The 23672-nt window shown below is 42.6% G+C and overlaps 1 protein-coding gene across 1 annotated transcript; it reads right to left on the bottom strand.

The window, feature by feature from the left end:
• Positions 1-385: 385 nt before the first annotated feature.
• On the bottom strand, positions 386-22846 carry atp8b2 (ATPase phospholipid transporting 8B2). The gene is made up of 31 exons (XM_029452492.1): positions 22554-22846; positions 20248-20382; positions 18249-18615; positions 14823-14881; positions 14574-14687; positions 14131-14229; positions 13893-13954; positions 13675-13747; positions 13321-13391; positions 12861-12940; positions 12214-12372; positions 12046-12134; positions 11642-11838; positions 11338-11458; positions 10920-11007; positions 10548-10582; positions 10263-10422; positions 9970-10158; positions 9203-9318; positions 8801-8965; positions 8366-8477; positions 7626-7731; positions 6840-7065; positions 6429-6612; positions 4530-4753; positions 4341-4424; positions 3641-3886; positions 3398-3536; positions 3012-3142; positions 1895-2485; positions 386-1788 (listed from the first exon to the last, which is right to left on the bottom strand). Exons 3-31 carry the CDS (start codon positions 18355-18357, stop codon positions 1723-1725), a joined length of 4095 nt encoding a protein of 1364 aa, XP_029308352.1. The 5' UTR covers positions 18358-18615; positions 20248-20382; positions 22554-22846; the 3' UTR covers positions 386-1722.
• Positions 22847-23672: the final 826 nt, after the last annotated feature.

Raw genomic sequence — 23672 nt, 5'->3', positions numbered from 1 at the left:
TTTTTTCAATCATACATGGTCCACTTTATTATTATAAGTGTATGAATGTATATCCTGTTATTAAACTTTTGTGTAGTCTTAAAAAGTGTTGCATTTTAATTTTTATTCCAAAGCAAAAAATCATATTGCTTTTTGATTTGAACACAACTCAAAATATCTCTCTTTCTTCATATTTACACCTCGGCCAATAGAAAGTGATGGTGCACCATAATAAACTCCAAGACCAAAGAGTGCTTTTCCACATAAAGTTAAACTTCTGTGAAAAAACATTCTCAACTTCCTCAAGTTCACAGTTATTTTTCACGCCTCACTACACCGTAGTCATCTCTACCTAACACTTTGGTTGCTACTTGAAAAAAGATTTGCATGGACACAGTTTGTTTCTCTCAATTTGAAAGAGAGCTAACATGTTTATTGACCACCATTCAAAAGATGACCCGTGCTTAAACAATCCATGGGGCCAAATACTGTACAGTACATTCAATATATGGCCTTCTTTTTTTGCAGATCATGTTAGCATTCTGTTGTATTTTCAGTCTAAGAGCTGCTTTGTTGAAGGCTGTAGTGTAGGGACAGATCCTGGAACAGGTTTATATCGTTTATTATCTCACCCCAATCCGGGTCGGGGGTCAGTAATTGCCAGGAGCATTTGCACAGATGGGATGTTGTACTTGATTGATGGATCAGGAACCAGAAAGAGCTTCGAGGACCAACATGTCTGCATTGTTAAGGCATCATTATCTCCAAACACCTTCCCTTTACTTGTGGACACATAAGCATTTTTCAAGTGTACAGACTGTTTGTCAAATAACCTTTACATGTCCATTACTGCCGGGGTTTTTTTTTACCACAGAGTTTCTTTGCACTTTGCCCAGGTCTAACCTACAGTAATCCAGTGGCAGTTTGTTTTTTCATTCTGCTTTTCAGACTGCGGTGGTATGAGGCATTACATCAGAGGTACATTAACATAATCTGGCTCTTTTTTCAGACAAAAAGAATAACACTTTTGATTGCTTTAAGGTCAACTAGGCCATTTATAAAAACACATCAATATGATGCAAAAAAGGAAAAGGAAAACATGTGAAGTAGAGGTATAACAAGTAAGAAAAAAGATCAATGGGAGAAAAGAGACACAAGTCTTGCAACAGTCTTGCAGTGTCCTGTAACGTAAAGTACCGTTCTCACTGAGAACTATAGTGAACCCAAAGCTGGAGGACATTTTTTTAAAACAAAAACACTACTACAGATAATAAAGCCTGCACTTCACTGATTGAAAGTCTTGTTTTTCTGCTCATTTATTCAACCCATTGTTGATTTAGAGAGATGCTGCGTGACTGGGTTGTGAGTGAGGCTAAACTTGAAATAACAAGTGGAAACAATCTTTTGGATCATAGCATACATTAATAGCACGTTATCTGTTTCCGCACCAGCTGCTTTCCTTCAGTTGAATAATGTAAATCTCATGAACTCAATCTCAATTCACATGAACAAAGTTATCATATGCTGTGGGAACATGTATATCATCATTACATTCCAATTCATAGTAGACAAAGTCCATGTCTTTAGGATGTGTCGCATCTTCCTGTGATTTGGATTTGTTTGATTTATTGTAGAAGCTACAGTTGTAAGCTTTTTTTTAATCAGTATCTCTCCAGGAACAAACACATCCTGTATGTGTGTGCAAACATGTGATGGACAGCAGTGAACAAGGTATTCCTCCATTTATTCTGAATGTTTCACTGGGCTGTTGGATGCAGAGGAGCGAGCCGTCCAACGCAACAGAGCTTCCTGTTGGAGAGAAGAAGAGTTGTGTGTCACTGTGTGTGATTTTAGATGTGTTGTAACTGTTTCATTTCTGTTATTTATACATGAATGGGAAGTAAGTGCACCTCACCTGCACGGCGCCCAGACTAATCATCCAGCCTCCAGGTGAGTCTCCTCCATGGGACCTCACTGCTGCGGGGGTGAGGACGCCAGCATGGACAGTCTGGGCTGAACACTGAGGTGCAGCTGCTTCTGAAGCTGCTGCTGAAGCTGGTGGAGTTTGTGTGGATGAAGCGGACACAGTCTGTGTATTTTGGGCTGCACCTGTCTCCTCTTCGATGGGTGTATCTTGTGAGCCGCCCAGAACGGAGGAGGAGTTTGAGAGCGGCGGGAGTGACCCAGAGACACAACTGGGTGCTGGGCTGCACTCCCCAGAGGCGCTCGGGGGAGTGTGTTTCTTCCTGCGGAGAGTGTCGATCCAGCTGGAGCTGTGTCTGGAGGCAAAGGTGGCCATAGCCAGAGACGAGAGCCTCATGTTCTTTCCTGAGGTGATCAGCTCTCCAAATCCTTCCTGGTGGGCAAAGGCGTAGCCGGACCTCCTGGAACTGCCGCGAGCACCCAGACGGCCCTCTGACACACTGCCCACCCCACGCCAGGCACCTCCCACGCTACGACCTAGCGGCTTTCGCTTCTTCTGACGCACCAGCTGAGTGTAGCGCACCTGGAGATGGAGCACATGGAGAACAGAGCAGAGGAAGTGTTGGTTTTGGCAGTCTTTGTGCTAAGCTAAGCCATACCTGTCAACATTGGAATTTCAAAATAAGGGAAACATTTTTGCCGGACTCCGCCCATATTTAACAGCTCTCAGCCACCAATGTAAACGTAAACACATAAGGGACGGGTATATACATTCAGGAAATACATGTTTATTTAAAGTATGTATTACTTGTACAGATCAAATCAAAAAAGGAACTTCTTCACACCACCTTGACGGTGGCTCTGGTTGAAGGCCCAGTGATATGCATGGCCACACACTGAGCTTACAATCATATACTCAAAGTAACTTGTGTCATTTAGGTACACTACATACGTTAATATAGTATTTAGTGACAATAAGCATGATCTTATCATCACACTCAGATGAACTGTTTGTACGTGTGAAGTTAATCATTGGCCAATTTTAAACTGACCTGTAGGGAAAAAACACGACACATGCTGCAACAAAACTTTGTTTTTGTGTTTCTCACCGTGTCTGAGAGCTGAGGTTTGAGGTCCACCTTAAGGAAGCGGAATGCCAAAACTGGAACTATGCATATTGCTGTCGCCAGCGCAATAGTTAACCACACGACTGGTTGCAACAACGTGCTCTGGGCACTACCTGCACTCACAAACGCACATATATAAACACAAAGATGAGCAAATATGTTTTAGGATTTTACCGCATTTCACAAACACTGTAAGCACACGGATATTAGACATCTTTACATAATGCAATCACTAGTGGTGTGAAATCATTTCCACAGCAGACTACAGTAAACAAGACTTACTAACAGGTAATGGTGCATAAATGTTTTATTAGCGTTTATTTGTGTGTGTTTGTGTGTGTGTGTGTGTGTGTGTGTGAGACACCGACCTACAAAGTGGAACTGATTGGGAAAGATCCTGAAGAGGGTCTGGCTGTGCAGAGCGAACATGATGGTGAAGTAGCAGCCCAGCGAGCCCCACAATAACACGTGGTTGATAACAGTCCAGAAGCCTGTGTCGAGAGCGATCTACATAAACACACACATGCAAAAAAAACCCTGCACAGTTAATATGTAATGATGGAACAGACAGTAGAGGTTGACAGCTGTGTGGAAATATAACACTCTCTCACCTGTACGCTGACCACAATGACCAGGGCTGTCGCCGTGGTGACCGCAAAGGTCTGGTAGTCAGCGAGGGGCACACCGGTGCTCTGAGTGGCTTCGGAAAGGACGGCACGGGGGACAAAAAACAGCACTACTGATGTGTAGATGCCCTGGGCGATACAGATGAAGAACTCTCTCTTGTTGAAGAGGAGGTTGAGCTGCCCGGGCTCGTACAATTTAGGATACTCCAGACTCCTCTGGTCAGGAACGTCCTACAATAGGGAAGGAAGTGAGGAGCTGCATTTATGTTGGGGTCACAAATACAGAAATAACCTGGGATTGTTGTGATTATTGTTATAGTTTCTAGGACCTTGAATAACAAGCAGAACAAGCTGAAGCTTACCTCCCTCTTATCTTTAGAGCAATTAAATGTCGTCCTATTTCACTTCTAATTGTTCTTGTTTCAGTTGATTCATTTGCTTTATTCTTACACTTTTAACATTTGACTATTTTTGCTTTTAATCAACATTTTTTTTTTTACTCGACCTCAATGCATTTCCGCATTAACGTAAAAAAGAGTGTACAGCCATGCCAGGGCTGTGTGAGACTGTTCGTAGGTACAGCGGTACTTTGAGCTAATTCTAATGTCCACATGCCAACATACTCACAATGACAATGCTAACATGCCAATGGTATAACGTTTACCATCTTAGTTATTAGACTGACCTGGTCAAATATCCCCATGGCCAGCACAGGGAGGGAGGTGTACACAATGTTGTAGAGAGTGATGAAGTACTGATCATACACCGTCTACAAGAGAGAGGAGATGGACACACAAACACAGTGAAAGTGATAACAATTTCCAAACCCCTGATTGATGACGTAAAGATGTCCTCATGAGCTCTGCTCTCTGACCTGTGCCGAGAAGCCACAGAAGAAGCCGAACCAGAAGTGCACCATGGTGAAGGCAAAGTTCTTGTAGAAGAAATAGCAGAGGAAACGGCACATACGCAGGTAGGACCAGCGGCCGTGCACCAGCAGGAGGCGCTGTAGGAAGCGGAACTGGGAAAAGGAGTAGTCACTGGCCAGCACGGCCTGGATCCCCTCCTGACCTGAGATACCAACTCCGATATGAGCACCTGGAGGAGTGGAAAGAGAGAGACAAGTAAGCCACATAAAGCTGGCTACAGTGGCTTTCTTGTAGGGTTTTTGTTTTTAACTCATGTAGATACAATAGTACAGTATTCTAATAATGCACACTTTTATAAAGCGTTAAGGTTAACAGGTAATATATCATCCAACATTCCAGCGCAGGTTGGCCCTGTTTCCATTTTTAATGGGAAGCTGCTGGCAGGAGCTTCATATCTACCGTAGAAGAGTGGTATCAACCTTATGTATTTCTCGGGAAGTAAAATGTCTTAATATTCCTTTTAATAAGAACAACCTTTGGGTTTCCAAGTTTGGAAAATTGTCTTTGGATGTTGTTTTCCTCCTCAATCATGACACTGGCCTTTCTCTTCTTAGCTAGCTCGAAACACTCATGGATTTATGCTAATTGGCCAACAAGTGATTAACAAAGGCTGATGCATGTACCTTTCTAATAAGCAATACATGCTGAAGTACACATATTTAAGTGATTACACGAATGGTCCCAGATTTCTCATTTCCCAATGAGCTAACAGCAAAAGTTAGTCAGTCGTTTGCAATTATGAATGTTAAAGTCATTAATAAATGGGTGCTGACAACAAGTCTAGAGCTGTAATTATTAGTAAGTTGTTGAAACATGTATTTTGGACTGGATGCATAGCAACCCATTATCAGAAAATAAGAGCTAAAACAGTCAATTTGAGGATCCTGAAGGACTTAAGAGCTACCTAGAAAGACAAAGCAGGTGCACTATGCTGCATTACAGCATGATAAAAACTAGCCACATAATTCTTTTTAAGCTAGAAACACAGAATGCTCTCTTATTAATTGCTTATAAGTCACCTATAACTAATTTATCAAGCTTTATTAAAAAGAGGTACGGGTAAAACAAATTCCTCAGAAAAGAAAACAAATGCTAAGATTTAAAGAGCATGAAAGACCGGATGTAAACCAACCCCACTCATCACTGCTGCATCCGCTGTATTTCTGCTTTATACTTGGTTATATTCGTTTGAAGAAACATCACAAAATGACGTACTTACACAAACACACGCAACACGCACGAGGTGATGCAACACTTACAAAACAGACTATTACTAAGACATTTAGAGAAACAGAACTTTTCCTCTTGAGCAGCTTAAAGGATACAAAAACAACCCTGTTGCAACTCTTAATGAAACCTATATGCAGTATGCACTGACAGAAATATTCAAACACAAGACTCAATGTTTGTCATGGCCGCACCATCTTAAAGAGAATATTAAAGAGCTCTTGTTTATCATTTTATGCACATTTCCCCAAAGTTCAGTCTGACATATTTGGTATGTTTGGGATTTCCACTGGACTTCAAAAATAAAGTTATCTGGGTTTTAGCAACGTTTGTCTGCACAGCATAATGCCAACCTGCAGGTCAGTAGACCAGTAGATCAGTAAACAACTTGATGAGAAAGTCCCACCGACTGCAACACACATTTCCACACAACCTCCGTCACTACTAGTAACACCATGTAGATAAACAACTTGTACTGCACTTCTGCTGAGAATTTGCATTGCCTAAAGGTAGACACTGGCACCCAAGTGGCTCAATCCTACCTCTCTCTTTCCTCTCCGTCTCAAAAATAATCTACATACACTTCCTCCTCTCCTCCATATCGGAAAAGAACTCACTTTTGATCATGCTAACGTCGTTAGCTCCGTCTCCTATAGCCAGGGTGACGGCTTTCTTGTGCTTCTTGATGAGCTCCACCACCTGAGCTTTTTGCAGTGGGGTGACTCTGCAGCAGATCACTGCTTTGCATGCGCACGCTGTCGAGACAAACTCCGTCTCCATGTCTGCTTCTAGTGCGTGAGCCTATCAAAGAACAGGAGAGAGAGAGAGAGAGACGAGAAGCTTAAGTGTAAATGGTAAAGGGGTCAGAGTTGCAGCTGTGGAAGAACAGTACTTTAAGAATATATTTTGTTGATGCAAATAACACATTTCAGGCAACTTGCTATTTCCTGACAGTTGACAGTTTAATTCTTAATGGCCCCTGTTTGTTTTTGGTATGTGCACAGAGTGTGGCGGTGTGTTATTCATACCAGACTGTGGCCGTTGATTACGAGGGCAAACTCTCCAGAGACGTTGTCCATGAGGTTGGATGGAGGTGGAGGAGGTGAAGGGCTCTGCAGCTGTTTCCCTCCTCCTCCTGTACCATCTCCTCCTTGTCCTTCTCTGAAACCGTTACCCATGAAACACCCCTCCATCCCCTCCTCCTTCCCTCCATCTCTGGTTCTTGACAGCTCGATCATCTTTTCCCTCGCCCTCCTGGAAAGGAAGACAAACAGACTCGAAATGAACAGGTATCGTCTGTGCCACAAAAGACAGAACCAAAACACAACATGAGTATGTGAAGGAGAAAGTGGGAGAGAGGAAAGGGGATTGGCAGAGAAGGAAAGCTGACAGTCTACCTCTATGTATTCTACAAATCACTGCAGCTTGTGATCATTAAAAAAACACAATTCTTTATGTGAGGTGGTGTGCCATCGTGATGATGTCATGGTGTTGCTTTGTAATATATGTTTAGGCAATTTGACTCTTGAATGGTAAACCATTGGTACATTTTGTACCAGTAGTTTACATACATAGTAGATTCTAACTATTTTAGCACTCAATGAACTGACTTAAGAAAATTGTTTTTGGATGATGTAGTGCATTTGTAGTGGCTAAATCAAAGCTTGGGTTAAGAACTGGATGTTGTTCAGTAACTCTTGTACAGTAGGTTGAACACTCACACTCACTCAAATCATGCATACACTTCTTAGTTATCAAGTCATTTTTGTTCAGCGTGGATCCTACAATGTAGAGCAGCAGACAGACAGACTGACCTGAGCTCCTGCCGTACGCTCTGGACGGTGTGTCCACTGATGATGAACACCTCGGTCATATCGTCTGTCAGCATCTTGCAGGAGTAACCTATATTGACGGCAGTCTCTATGTGAGAGAAAGGGTGAAGGTCACTGGAGTTAAGCATTTCAGCTGTAGGAGCCGTGAACTTGTGATGTTTGAGAAATGCTTGTTCACTTGTGTTTAGTCTTTCTGCTCACACAGGTTTTCTGTAAGAGGACTTTAATTCCCTGACCTGATTGACCCTTTTAAGAAGGAGTACATTCCCCCTTTAAAATGTGTTTGTGTGTATTCTTTCTGTAATGTTAGTCAGTTCCAAAGAAGGGGATGCTTACTTGTTTATCAACTTCACTAACAATATGTATGTTTTTAGTATGCCTCTTGAAAGTGGAAAGTGGATTAATATCTTTTGGTAAAGTACAAATGACCATTTAGCTCCATTGACGCCACCTGGGTCAAAGTGCCACTAATTCCAGAGATCCTCCCTGATTGGCCACAGACAGTATGTGACAAGACGTAAAAGGTTCTGTCGGAGCTCCGCCAGGGGGGTGCTGTCGGAGCTCCGTGAGGGGGGGTGCAAAGTGGCCCTCTGGCAGTGAGGACACACTTTTTGTGGCCCTCCCTATCCTCAAAGTTTGGTCCTTTGCAAATAATGGTGCTTTTTAAAGAACTGTGTGCAATTTATAATCTAAAAATGTGTGTGACTGTGTGTGCGTCTCACCCTGCTTGTCTCCAGTGAGAACCCAGATCTTAATGTTAGCCAGAGAGAGGACAGCGATGGTCTCTGGGACGCCTTCTTGCAGCTTGTCCTCTATAGCTGTGGCCCCGAGGAGCTAGACACACACACACACACACACACACACACACACACACACACACACACACACACACACACACACACACACACACACGGCAGGAAAGTAGGGAACCGAGTCAATCATTAAAGATCTGATGATGTTGTTTAACTACTATAAAAAGAAAGGAATTTCCCCTCATCAGAGTTTTGCGGATACGTTAAACGAAACCTGAAGTTCCCTTTTCTTAAATGCTATATTTATTATTTGCAGAAGAAACTGTGTGTGAACAAATGGCCAAATGTTCCACACAAGGAAAATTATCAAAAGTCAGACACGCATGGATGCACACTCTCACTCACCATCATGTCTTGCTCTATCTGCTCATAAGCGGCTGCCAGTCGGTCCTCTCTGCAGCTGGCAGCCTTGGCAGCGCAGCGGTGCCTCTCTGACCACGCCTCCCACTCGTCCTCCGACAGGTCCCTGTAGGCCAGCGCCAGCGTCCGCAAACCATCTGCTGCATACTCCTAGAGCCAAATACATACACAGACATGTCGCTAAATATACGCACATTCTGACATGAGGTGAAACAATGAAGTCCCACAGGTTGATGGCATTCCTGTCGTTTTCTTAGACCCAAAATGTCAGTGTCTGCCAAAAATCAATCAATCTTAGACATTCACAGCTGTTTTCTAGTTTGGAGGCACTAGGTGGCAGTACAGCTCCATCTATTCAAGAGTTAATGCACTTGTGTGTTTACTCACATTGAGGTGGTCCGAGGTGATATTCATCAGTTCCTGGTTACAGGGGTGGAGTCTCTCCAGCAGCATAGTGTCAGCTCCTTTACAGTACAGACAGATCCTGCCCTCTGGGTTACGTACTGAAAAGGAAAAACAAAGTAATGAAGTCAAAATACTTCAAGAAATCCATACAACTCTTCCATTACCTTCAAATAACCAGACTCCTCTTTCTCTGCTTCAACAAATGTCATTCGTGTACACAGTGGGTGACATACAGTAGGCTGTCTGTGGCAGTGATGTATGAACGTGTGCCTCGTAGTCTGGCGTAGTCAGTTGTGCGAAGGCAAGGGTGATTTATGACCAGTGATTTCTGGGCAGATTTCCAGCAGCTTACAAGAATACCAATCACAGGAACACACAGGGAAATCTCACAGAGGTATAAAATGTAAACATGACTAATAGCCTATCACGTGTCAGTTTGTAGGAGCGTGGATCGCAATTTAAATACATATTTTTGATTTTAACTTATCAAGTGAGTCCACTGCAATGAAGCACTCTCACAGACAGCAGTTCTTGTTGTGTTATTGGCATTCGAAGTTTAAAATCCAGTATCAGTATCAGTAAGTGATTTTCACATACATGTGTGTCCCTGTACATCATCACTGTGTTTCCTTGTGTTTTAAAATGTCATCCAGATAACTTCTAATTATTTATTTAAGATAAACAAACTCCAATAAATCTCCAGTTTCTTTTTCTTTTTTTGTAAATTGCTAAATAAAAATGATGCACACCTATAACTGACATCCTCTTGCGTATGTTGTTGAAGTCCAGTATGGCGAGCAGAGTGTAGGTGACAGATCGTCCCATCTCTGTGGTGGTTATAGTCCCAGGTGTTCGGGAGCGAAACACAAAGCCGAAGTTCCGAGCCGCCGTCACTAGAGCGCCCTCATCTGGAGACTGAGCCTTATAGAGCAGCTCTCCTGGGTACACGGATAAAAGGATGATAAATACTGGACCGATGGACAGATGGTGTGTTGGTGACAATGTTTGCTGCCACTCGACCTCCCAGATTCCCCTTGCTCACCCTCACTCTTCTCCTCACTCATGACGGTGTGACAGAGGGAGAGCAGGCGGAAAAACTTGTGAGTGTGTGCGTCTCCCACTTTCACTGATTCCAGCAGGGTGTCGTCATAGAAACAGAAGGCCGGGTCCGCCAGAGGGTTGAAGGGAGTGAAGTCCAATCTCTGAAGATAAATGGAGAACCAGGGACTCTGATAATACGCCATAAACTAGAAGTGTGTTTGTGTGTGTGTATGTGTGTGTGTGTGTGTGATTAGGAAAAAAACTAAAAAAAATAATGTCTACTTACCTTTGGCTGAGGTCCCAATGGGTCAGTTCCTTCACCTGACAGAAACGCACACACACACAACCACACACACACACACACACACACACACACACACACACACACACACACACACGTGTAAGACTTTGTTGTGTAGTTGTGTGTTGTGTGTGCATGGTGATTACACTCAGTGGCCACTTTATTAGCTACATCTGTACAATCTAATGCAGGTAAGAGGGCAACAATATAATGTAGTCCAGTTCAACACCACCTCTAACTGTGATCTCAACAATAAACATATTATATAATTAATATATATATATGAAAATATTCAACTTTGGCAAAATATTTGTATGGAATTGCTAGTGTGTGTGCGTGTGTGTGTGTGTGTTGTACCGTAAGTCTGTCCATTGATGGAGCACTTATTGAAGCTCATGATGTTCTGAGTGAGAGTTCCAGTCTTGTCACTGAAGATGTATTCAACCTAATGAAAGCAAATTAAACGGTAACACTAAATCTGAAACTAATGAAAGAATGAATCTGAAGTAATTGTTCTTGTCAATCTAAAAGTAAGTTTCAAACTACGTTTTAAAAACACCGACGTATTCATTTGTGCATTACGAAACAAGTGGTTCCATCATTCAGAAAAATGAATAGAAATGCATTTTTAAAAGAATTTAAGATTAATTAACGAAGCACCAGAACCAAGAGAAACTACAATGAATGCAGGATGGAGGGGCAGAATATAGCATGCATGAAATATCAATATCACACACACACACACACACACACACACAGACTGTGTTTGCTGTACCTGGCCCAGCTCCTCGTTCAGAGTGGTCGTCCTGGCCTCGGCTGCTGTGTTACACTGTGAGCAGAACATCTGCTGGTCCCAGTTAATGAAGTAGCTGTGCCCCAGCCTGATCACCTCCACACTTATACACAGACAGGTAAGAGAGGGGCAAGGTTACAGTAACAGTAGAGTACAAGTCATTTAACATAGTGCCAAATGAGGTTCACTAACAATACACCTTGACAACGGAGAGAGAGGACAACAACATTCTCATCACTTAGTACTTTGGAATACTTTGCATAGTATGTCGTGGACTCCTCCTCACCTGACATACAGAGAGATAGGCACCACAGTATTGAGAATGATGACGTAGGACCAGAAGGACAGGAAGGCTGAGAACAGGAAGTTGTCCACAGGAGGGTCCCAGGGCAGATAGCTCTGAAACAAGGAGCCCACCTCTCTCTCCCACACTGCGTTACCCACAGCGAGGATCACACCCATACACACCAGGAAGCCAAAGATCTGACAGAAACACATGGATGGAGGAACATTACAGACGGAGTTAGCAAGAGTACAAATCAGATATCTTATATTTTAGATCTCTGGTCAGTTGAACCCAATTTAGGATAGATTAAAGGAGATATATGAATCTAGATTCAAGCCACTGTGCTCATGTCCTCAAATAGTGACTGTATGAGCGATGAAAGTGAGAGGTTTGGGGTGTCCTACCCAGAGGACCAGAGTGTTCATCAGGCGATCGATGCTCGTACGCTTAAACTTGGTGCGACCGCTGTTCTGCATTAGCTTGGTATCTGGGCCTGGGACACAAACAGGGGAAAGTTAGACCTGCTATACACATCACATCCATACTTTATAAATACGCAAATGCACACAGACCTGCGAAGATGACGAGGCCGTAGCAGGCCTCCGTGTTGCGGAGGACACATCCTCGTAGCAGCATGTTCTGGTTGGACAGAGTGTATTTCTTGTCTCTCCAGTACAGAGTCCCACAGAAACGATCCAGCTTGTTGTTGGGGGGCTCACACACCACCTCACCTTCACACACAAACACACACACACACACACACACACACACACACACACACACACACACACACACATTATGATGTGATCTAATTACAGCATTAGCATTATTTTTATAGCTGTATGATATAGTGTTGAATTAAACATCCACGTGATATCATGTCACAAACCCAAAGGCCGAAACATACACCTTTTGTAAGATGATATGAGGCAAAGTGTGGCAGTAATGCATTTTTCGCAGCAGGTGAGGAGTGTGTGTGGGCGTGCTGTGCTGCTGACACAAAAGTATTTCGTTGTGTGGGACTAGTAGGCGGGTGACGATAGGCTGTCATTCAAAGCTGGCAGAGGAGGGCAGAAAAGGAAGTGTGCGCGTGTACATTTTGTGTGTTTCGTTTTATTCATGTGCGAGGGTGTGAAGGTGGATAATGTTTGTGTTAAACACTGAAACCTGTTGACCTATATATAATCAAGAGATGAGGATGAGTTTTCTCAAAACTCACCGACGAACGAAGCCAAGTTGTTCGGATCTCCAAGTTCAGAGGTCACTGAGACAGACTGACGGACCTTCATATTGGACTCTCTGCAGGATAATACAGCACACAGTGTTTTAGATATAGTGTCCTGTTGCTTTCTCCCCTCGATGGAATAATAAAGATTTTCTTTCTTTCTTTCTCTCTTGGTGTTTTCTAAGTGGTGCTACAAGGATGCCAAATGTTCTGTCATAGAAGATGATTTAATATTCAACAATATGTATATGTAGGTAGGTTTGGTTGAGTTTATTGTGGTGTGATATGTAGTTATAATGAGAATTACCAAACACCACTTTACAGCGCTATTTATTGACATAACAATAATGTTTTTAATTTGAATAAATCTTAAATAAATCTTTTTTCTCTCTCTTTCTCTCTGCAGACTGTGAGGTGCTGTGAGTCGATGGTACGATGTGGTGTGTTTTCTGACCCGTCCAGCTCAGCTGTCTCGATATAACAGAGTCCGTGAGGTTCGCTGCTGGACAACAGCAGCAGGTCAGCCTGAAAATAGATAAGTGATAATTACACTGATGAGCATTTGCATCTGCAAACTAATGAGTAATTAACAATCGTATATAGTGTAGCGTCCCCTAAGAGGGCACATACTGCATGGAAATCCATTTAGCATTAAAGCATGTCTACAATGCAGTGTAAACAGGCATCCTGATCACATGCATAGACGGTTGCAGGGTAATCCTTGAACAGTCGCCCACTGGTTGGTAGATGAGGAAGTTTAAGTTAAAAGTTAAGATGGGCCCTGCACACATGTACATCACACACTTACTGCCACAAACTGGTTGTTTTCCAGTTTAATGATATCACCCACTCGAACGTTCATCCACTTTTCATTCTGTAGCCTGGAAACAGAGAGAAACAGTAAAGGGAGATACAGTTAGAGAAGCGAAGAAATAATTCGCCATTTAGGAAACCTTGTAATCAGCAGACTTAGTAACAAAAGCTCTTGTGAGTGCTGAGGTGCAAAGGAGGAGAAAAGAAACTCACGAGCCACGGATGAGGACCTGAGACTGACGGTTGTTCACTTGGTTGTCGCTCTTGTGACGAAACTGCAGGAGACAAAGGTCAATTTGAGCTTTTCAGGAGTCGAGCTCCTCGTATTTAAGGGGCCACTTGTGAGTGTTTGCTATAGATCAGGAGTCCCTGTACTTCACTTCACTGGAACGTTATCCTGCCATGAGACAAATGTCTATGAGTATGTAGTGCGTAAAAAAAACATGCTCACGTAGTCGTCTGTGGCATCCTTTACTGCGGTGATGCTCAGCACCAGAGCTAAAGGCACGATGGTAGTGAACCAGGAGAGGGAGGAGATCTGAGGTATTAACTAGACAGAGACAGAGAGAAGGTTGATTTGCAGATTAGTTGGAAAAGGGACACAAACGCAGAGTGTTATTCAGAGATAGCTACATCCGATCCTAGCCACACAGCAGACCGCTCAGCTCCTGAAGGACCTGAGTGCACCTGCTTATAATTATTTATTATCACATATTAATGCCATTGAATTTCCATGTCTCAAGCCAACCATCACTTCTGACACATCTTTGTCCTTTAGACAATGTAAACCAGTAACTCCTCAGTCTTTGACGCTTCAGTGCACTCTCTCTTTCTCTCTCCCTGTGCCATGCTTACATCCTTCTGTTCCATCCCTCCTTCAGCTCTTCTCCTCACCTGCAGTATGAGTAGGAAAAGGAAGTAGGTGTTGGCTACTTCCTGGAACTGCTCGAACAAGTTGACAGGCAGAAAGGTGACGATGTTGTACTTGGATGTCATAATGCAGTTACTCTGGATGAGGAAGACGGGAAACAATTGAACATTAGATATAGATTCTCGCAATATTTCAGTGGAATTCCTTCCTAATAATGTTCTCTCATCTTTTTGACCATATTTTGGAACATGGACAGGATGAAACTGTCTTACCGCATACTGAAACTTTTCGTTGTACTCTCTGTCATTGCCTCTGAGCCTTCTCTCCTCCTCTGCAGAAACACAAGACACACAATGAGTCATGAAGGATGATATCAACCACAAAGATATACAGAAATCACCCAAACTGCTGCATCTGTCTGTCAAAGTCATAGGTCAAAGTGCATAAAAGGACTGATTGTAATTCCTAAAGAATGTCAATATCAGTAAAATCCTCCGGAGAACTGGACAGAGAAAGCCCACTATGTGAGTCTTTATTTATAAAATCAATGAAGCTGGAGTAGTCTGCGGAAGGTTGTTAGAGCATTGGGTCAGACACAATAATCAGACCAATTACATCTAATTTAATTATTAGCTGCCTCTGTCTCTTACTGGCTGAATGTGCAAACTGGGACAGATAAACTAACACGTACGTAATCACGGATGTGTACATCTGTATGAGTCAACAGAAGTACTGGGAGCCATCACAGGTGAAGCATTACATCCTATATGATTCAAATCAATAGAGAATAGAAGTAAAACAGTGAAATGTCTTCTTCTCCCCTCCTGACCCTGCTCTTTACCCTATTTCTGTTTATAGGTTTCTCTTTATGCTGAAGCAAGGTAGTTTGGGAGTTCCCCTCCTCCTCCGCCAGGCCTGTCTCCTCTAATATTGATGAGACGGCTTTTTAAATGCAACGACACACACACACACACACACACACACACACACACACACACACACACACACACACACACACACACACACACACAGATATACAATTCAGGGCCAAAAGCATATGCTTTGCACAGACGTGCTGTAGCTCTGAAACCAGAAAGCCTTCGACACACTTTTGACTGAGAGACAATGAGGTGCTACAGGAAGGGACATCGCACAACAGAGCCGTCACAATCACATGCACACACATAAATAAAGCCCCTGTGGTTTCCTGTGTTTCTGCAGCACTGTGAAGCCCTGTCTTATCTTTGTCTCTGCCGTAGCAAACAAACACAGACCACTTAAACAACAGCTCCCCTTTGTTGTCAGGTTATAATACAGATCTGGTGCAGCAGATGAGCTCGAATCGACTGTAGATTATAGATGGGTTTTTGTCACAAGGATTTTAGTCAAGTTAGAAAATACAAATCCTCTGCCATCTCTCCCTTTGTTTTACATTTTAAGTTGCTATCATGTGCTAATACCTAAGGAGAGTTACAACACATTGTTATTTTACATTGCAATATTGATAGTGTATTTCATATATAGTATTTATCGATATGGATATATACTGTATATTATGTTGATATAAAATGTATATTGTACATTTTCTGTTGGGAAAACCATGTAACCATGTGATCACGTAACCATGTAACCATGTAACCATGCAGGAATGTCTGATTCAAACTCGCATGTTAAAAACCAGATAATCAACGTACTTCATCACATTGATGCAAAAATCAATAAATACGACCATAAAGCAGGTAATTCACTGATAATATTACCCACAAATACAGCCCGAAATGGTAAAGGGATAGATTGGACTAAAATATAATTCTCCAACCTCACCGTACATACCACGTTGTAACTAACTAACTAAAAATAAGCTACAATATTGTTGTTTTATAGGTAGAATCTTAAAAAGTATAGCTAATAGAGAAATTGTTTTAGGGTATGACTAACTAACTATAAGAATGCATCTCTGGGCTGATGGTATTTGATATGCCCTCTCTTCTAAACGTTTGGTTAATATAACCATATCACATTTGTCTGATTGTGTGGGTGAACAACATCCTCCAACATCTATACTGTTGAAACTCTTCCAATCCAATCCCTCCTCTTTTCCCTCTGGCACCTCTCCCGTCTACCTGAAGGTCGTTATGTTGCTTTTTGTGGGAAGTGTTCACCAGAGATTCTGTCTGACTGGCAGTGCAAAAGCTGCATTAACCCTCCATGAAGAGGGCCAGATGTCAGGTAAGCAAAGAGACACTGAGGCTGATGTCAGGACCAGGCGGTGTCTGTCCCAGCTGTGCAAGCTGACCAACCCAATCTGAATGCATGAGGATCTTTAGCAAACTGTCCATTAAGTGTTTAATGTATCTGGCAGCTTCAAGGGCATTAGAAGCCCTGACGCAGACTAGATGCTACACAGCAAGTCTGTATAAATCTATAAAGCTCCATTACTGAGAAACTTCCAGTTGCTCTGCTGCGAGCGTAAGGTTTCAATAAACAACTGAGACGTAAAAGAGCACATAAATATCGATTCAAATTAAAATACTTAAAATCATACTATCTTACACAGAATTACTAAACCCTCATCCAAAAGCAGTCATTTTCAGTCCCTGTCTCTTTAACACTCTTCCCCCGATGACTGGACATGTGAGAGCATGTGCCACAGCTCAGAATCTCCTTGTGTCTCCATCAGCAGCACACACTCTCACAACACGCAGTGAGCGCAGACTGAAGTCAGAACAATAATGACCAAAGAGCCCAGTCAATCTGAGCAATGGGAAATGCTAATGTCATTGCCAGGACTAAAAGTCGGGATGACACTCTGTGCAGAAGTGATCCTCACTCACTGTGGCTGATTTAATTAGATGAAGATGGGATGGTAGGATCGTCTGCAGTCATGCGCGCGCACACACACAGTGATCTAATTTGTTGGAAAACAATGCGGGTGACACAGTGACAGATTGGTGGGCTGGAGGTCAAATGAAGGTGCACATTCAGTGTGATTTGTGATAGTTAAGCTAAGGAATAAGGATACAGACGAGGCTGTGCAGTGACAGCGGAGGCTGGCGCCTGGAAGATTGATCCATGTCTCAGGGCACCAGAGGCAACAAGGACATCATCCTACTTATTTATGCAAAATTCTGATTCAGATAAACTCAAAGTTGGAAGAATGACTTTGAGACACATAAACAGGTTATCTGGTAATCAGGTTAATATTGGAACAAAGGACTGAAAACAGAATAAATTAAACGTGCCACTGATCAAAGACTGGTTGCACTGACGAATGACAATAAGGCTATTGTTATTCCGCTGTCGTTTAATCTACTGTATAGTTGTGGATGTCTAATAAACAGAAAGAAAAAGCTCAGTGATTACAGGAACAGCAACACAAAGTGGAACAGTATATTAGGTCTGTTATGCAGACATGTAATATGATGAGGTGGAGCCTACAGTGTACACACACATACACAAACACATAGTTAAGTATAACATGGAGTGAGCGAAATGAAGAAGCAGGAATGAAACTTGGACTCAGTTGAGATGAGATTGAGAAATGCTGTTTATTTGAAGAACTGAGATGTGCAATCAACAACCTCCTGATGATGATGATGATGATGATGATGATGATGATGATGGCGACAACAGTGAAGACTGATGGACAACAACAAGCTCAATTAATCCGCAGTCCTAATTGTCACACAAACTCATACCTGCCCTCTTCTTTTTCGATGTGGCTCCATTTAGTCCTTTTTGTTTGTTTCTTTTCAGGAGAAGAACGAGTGGAAACCATTTCTCGGGGATGTCTTTTGGCACTGTCATCTTGGCTTTTCTAACAGTCACCGTCTAAATTCTTGTTAGATGTGCGTTGTTTCAATGACCGCCGCATCTCCGCAAGGACGAAGATCCGGTCCCAACTTCAGTCAAGTTGGATTAACCGCGCGCCGCACCGTCCCATCCCTGCTTCTCCGTTGCTCCCTCTCTCGCCTCCCCAAACAGAAACACACGCACGCACACACTTGGTCCATCATTTGCTCTGTTTCTCTCCCTCCTGCCGCAGAAACACTGAGGTCATTCTTTCTAGAAAAAAGTCAGTCAGCAACTTCACAGTTAATCTGTCGCTCGGCACGATGATTTAAATATAAATAGTATACATATTAAATATGTAGGTTGTAGAATTGTTTATACATCCTAAAGGTTTTTGTCTCGATGATGCACAAACGCAAATCAGAAGTGTTTTTTCAATCATGCACCACAGCTGCCTCGTCAATCTACTGACGTACCCATGTGCAAAGTCTGCACCGTCAGCTTTACGTCTCCTCCACAACATAAACAGTGGCCGCTGTAGGCATTACGTAACCACATAGACTCTGGGTCTGACGGACGTTACCATGGCAACCACCTCTGCAGGGATCCCACAGCTGAGCGAGTCGCTGGATGGAGGAAACTGGGCGCCATTTTGGATCTAACAAGCATGGGCAGATAGGAGCATGGCTGTGGTGTTTAGAGCCAAAGTGGCTCGTGCAGCAGTCCAGTTTCCAGCACGTATTAAATGAAGAAGGTGCACTGCAGTGGGCGGGGTCAGGCAGGTGCCGGTGCACGTGCTGCGTGGCGAGCCTCGTGCCAATACATAGAAAATTGTCGACCACACACTTTCACACACTCTTCTCAAATGCATTCCCTCATCTTACTTGTGGCACATGTATGGATATATGTTTAACACGCACGGAATATAAGAGGACACAACTAACAAAAGGTACATTTCCACCACTACTGGTGCACATAACATGTGCGTTGTAATTGGGTTTATTATGGTCACTATAGCCCAGTTAGTGTAATGACTATATTTATTTAGACATAACAGAAAAGATGTTTGAGAGTGGATATATGAGTGGCGTTATCATGAATAGGATTCTTCAAGAGAAATGGATCCACAGGGGCAAAAACTAAATCCAACAAAAGTCAATGCCATTGCACACTGCAACTACAACCTTCAACAGTGCAAATACTGATGAAAGCATAGCATATAAAAGACCGACTTCACAATCAAATCTCACATTTATTTACATTCAAAATGCAACTCATGGGGCCCCTTGATGCTGTGATCGCTGAGGCTCTGCCCTGCAACTCTGTGTGGGTAAAAAGGACTATCTCCGCCCCCTGCGGTGGTCCCCTTTACATTTAATAATATGCATTTTGTATCCAGACATTTACATTTACATTTAAAACTGGAATTATCATGCTGTATGTCCATTGTCCTCACTGAGATCTGATTTGACTTTCCCTGGTGTTTACATATGTGTTGTCTTTTTCTTTTTAAAACTGAAGGTGGTTACAGCAGCATCAGCAGGGACAAATGCGGCTCTATTCAGTCTTTTCAGCCTTCACCAGTGCTGACACTGTTTGTCTAGACATCTACTTACATGTACAGTATGTATATATTAGCCTGCATAATAAATAATGTTAGAGAGTAAGACATTTACTATAACGCGTGATTACATTCACGCTTGTGCTAAGCGTGCTCTTAATGCATCCCTGAACAGCTCCAGACTTGGTTTTTGAAAATCAGTTCACAATCTATCCTCCATGCATCCTGTGTGCATTGTGTTTAAGTGCTATCTGACTACAACCCTGTCACTAAGAGCACTTATTAACGCCAGGTAAAAGTCAAGACTCTAAAGAGGCCTTGTGTGTTGAGTGTCAGGTACTGACCTGGAGGAGGCCTCTTTCTGAACATCTCCACTCAGCCGGCGTCCTTCTGCTATGGCCCATGGGATTGGCTGCAGAGGGAAACAAGAGGAAGTGAAGAACCCAGAAGAGAAGTAGCCTAAATTGTTGAGAGAGGCCCTGGGAAATGAGTAAGGTTGAAGTGGTATAGAAGCATATACATATATACAGTGAACATATCTATATTCAAGTGATGCACTCTATTTATTGGTGGTTATTTTTCTGTTTCAGTGTGTGAAATATATATTTTTTTGTCTCACAGAAGAGAGAAAGTGTATAACACACACTCACACTCACACACACACACACACACACACACACACACACACACACACACACACACACACACACACACACACACCAGACCATCTCTGGTCTGTTAGAGACGTAATGAGGAAATGACATTCAGCAGAGAGCTGCATCTGTCTCTGTGGCACACAGTGCCTAGGGACTGGTGGCTCGGGCCAGATCCACTGTCAGTCTCCTCCTACAGTGGATGAGAAAGAGTAATGGAGCGGCATTTTCCCCAGCACTCTCCTCTTCTCACTTTCCCCTCTACGCATTTATGCTGACCTGTTAATATTACACACCTCACTGCCTTCACTCGCTGTGTTTTATCTCGGCTAAGTATGGGCTGAAAGATGAGAGATGAGGTTGCAGAGGCGAGGCGTTAGACATCTCGGTTTCGGATTTGTAGTGCACACTAGAAGGTACAAACAGTATGGCAGACAGGGACAGCGAGCCTCCAATCAATACTTCTGAGAAAGAGCGTCTCTGCCTCTCTCCATGTAAGTTGGGCCGATCAGCTTTCAGCTACAGTTTCCAGCATAGTCTCTTGCACCTGTCATACGCTCTTCTCTTCTATCGCATGCTTTCTACTCACTTTCTACACTGTATGCTACCTCTTTATGAATCTAATAGAGACTGGGGAATGAGAGTTGTCACGTCCCTCCCTTTCTCTCTCCATCTGTGTCTGCCGTCTTGTATAACGCTATAGACCTGCAGCAGTGCCCTTATGAAATGCATTTTTCCCAGCGCTCGCTGTGTTCAGCTAGGTGTATTCTATACGGCACATTCTCTGTCTTTACATAATAATAAAGTGTGTCGACTGTAACCTCAGGGTATTTTACAGGTTTGTTTATCTCCACTTCTACTGTATTAAAAAAAACAAGTCTTTTTTGATGATATCTGAATTACATCCTATTAACATGAACCAAAGATTAGACTGCGATTGTGACTCTCATTAGAAGCCAACCAACAAACTGAGACAACAGAAGTCTAGAATAACTCTTATCTCTTCCGCTATACAACCACAATAGATACTAATGTTGTTTTTTCGCGGTATCTGCAGGACATCCTTTTAAAATGAACTACAAGTTTACTGTAAGTCGCTATGGCTACTTTCATAAGGAAGCAGAGAACGACAAAAGACTAGAATAACTAACAAAGTTAAGTCATCATGTCATGTCATGACTAATTTCTCTGGACAATGTCGTTTTTTTTATATTTCTTCTGAATACTTATTTTATTTTGAATCTTCAAACTCAGCTTTCATTTTCATCTCAACTACACTCAAGTTTTGTTACGCCAAACCGGGCCAGGGGGCTAAAGTGAGGGGCCAAGTGCCCATTTTCGAACTCAACCTTCATTTTGATCTCAACTACACACCTATAAAGTTTTATTACTTGCACGGTTTTGACCCTATCGCAGTGACAAAATCTGTCCACAGATATAAAAATATAAACACCTGACAAATGACTCAAAACCTTTTCTGTGGTAGTTTCCCGCTGCAGTAGGTGTCTCCAGGAGCACATTTGACCATTTACTCAGACACACAAGCTGAAAACTACACTGAAACTACAAAATACTACAAAAACTCTTACTAAGTTAAACCATCATGTAATTGGCAGGTTGGACAATTCTTAAGAATACATTTAATTATACTACCATTAAGTCCAAATGCTCCGTTAGACACAGATGGAGGATGTCTGGGGTCAGTGCACAGTGACTAACTCTCACTTTGACTTTGGGAAAATGTTGTGACTAAAGGCAGGCTACAGGGCGGTTTAAAATCCCCTGAAACTAAGAAACCTACTGTATGAACTGAGCAGCTTCAATGTAAATCACATTGTCTAGCGCAGTAATAAGAGCTGAACACTTCACAATGAAAACCGAGACACACATCAATATTTGTTTCAGCTGGGAAAGTGAGGCTGTGAAGCAAACCGGCAGGCCATACGTGATGGAGGCGGCTAACCACCGCTACAAGAGTTCAGGAAACACAAACCTACCTTTTCAAGTTGGCGTTATAAATAGGTTTCTGGTGGAGACGTCCTCGCTGCTGCGTTCTTCGAGGTCATGGTGAGGGGTTTTGGGTTTAACGTTGGCCCCGTGATGAGAGACTGTCACTGAGGTGGGAGGGTGAAGCAGGGACCCGGGATGCGCACCGTGTCGAGGTGAGGGAGGGTTTGGCTTCGGCCAGGGGAGAGGAGAGGGAGGAGGGACTGAACATCCTTCACCTTCTCCACCTCCATCTGAACCTCCTGCACTCAGGACCATAATATGACGTTTTCCTCTCCATCAGTGGAGGTGTTTTTTTTTTATGATATATATATATACGTGGGCCTTTTTATATTATAAGTAGTATACACCCACTTTTATTTTTTGTAACAGTTTTAATATATAAATCTAAGATGGTTTGTTTCGGGTTTTCACACTTTTTTTAATCTTCACATTTAAATATTCGCTGTTGTAACACCTTGAACACACACTTTGCCATTTCATAATAGCCATGTGCTTTTCTTCTCTTTTTGTGTCATAGCGCCCTCTACTGGCTCAGTCAACAATAACTGCTCCAACATTTGTTCACTGCTCAAGGTCACAACATTTGTATGATGCGCAACATAATGCAAGAATTACTGTAACATTCGTATAGGATCACACACTGCATCTGTAGAGTCAACAATTCAATTGTAAACACACGCTAACACATTTCAAAGGGAATCTGATTTTATTTTTTAAAACATTCAAACATGTAGCCCGGAGACTCCTTGGATCCCTATCAGAATTACTGTTGGAAGATGGAGAGATGGTATGAAATGTCATACGAAGCCTAGGTTTTAAGAATAATATATTTTAAGAAAAAAAGTAGTCTGCCAACAACCATTGAGATCGCCGCAATGTTCTTTTGTGCTCTCTTGAATTGATGTCACATACGGTTTGTGACATTGTCAATGACACAGACCACCAATTTAGTCCTGACCTTTCACGCTGTAATTAACCTATTTCACAATCTTCTATTGAGTGTATTCCAGATGCAGTAAAGAGACCAGAGCAATCTAACACTGATGACAGGACTCACACACTCATGATGTAGACCTCCAGACATTGGACATTGTTTTCTGAAGTAG

The sequence above is a fragment of the Cottoperca gobio genome, chromosome 16, assembly GCF_900634415.1.
Source record: "Cottoperca gobio chromosome 16, fCotGob3.1, whole genome shotgun sequence".
In the NCBI taxonomy this organism is placed as follows: domain Eukaryota; kingdom Metazoa; phylum Chordata; class Actinopteri; order Perciformes; family Bovichtidae; genus Cottoperca; species Cottoperca gobio.
The sequence above is the reverse complement of the archived record's forward strand: the minus strand, read 5'-3'. Positions and strand labels throughout refer to the sequence as shown.

Bases quoted from the DNA above. Each gene is read 5' to 3' on its own strand.
- atp8b2 (XM_029452492.1), bottom strand. From the start codon at position 18,357: ATGACAGTGCCAAAAGACATCCCCGAGAAATGGTTTCCACTCGTTCTT. The intron at 4,754-6,428 runs GTGAGTTCTTTT...CCACTCCTCCAG, and splicing joins CGACGTTAGCATGATCAAAA to GTGCTCATATCGGAGTTGGT. The intron at 3,143-3,397 runs GTCGGTGTCTCA...TTGTGAGTGCAG, and splicing joins CAATCAGTTCCACTTTGTAG to GTAGTGCCCAGAGCACGTTG.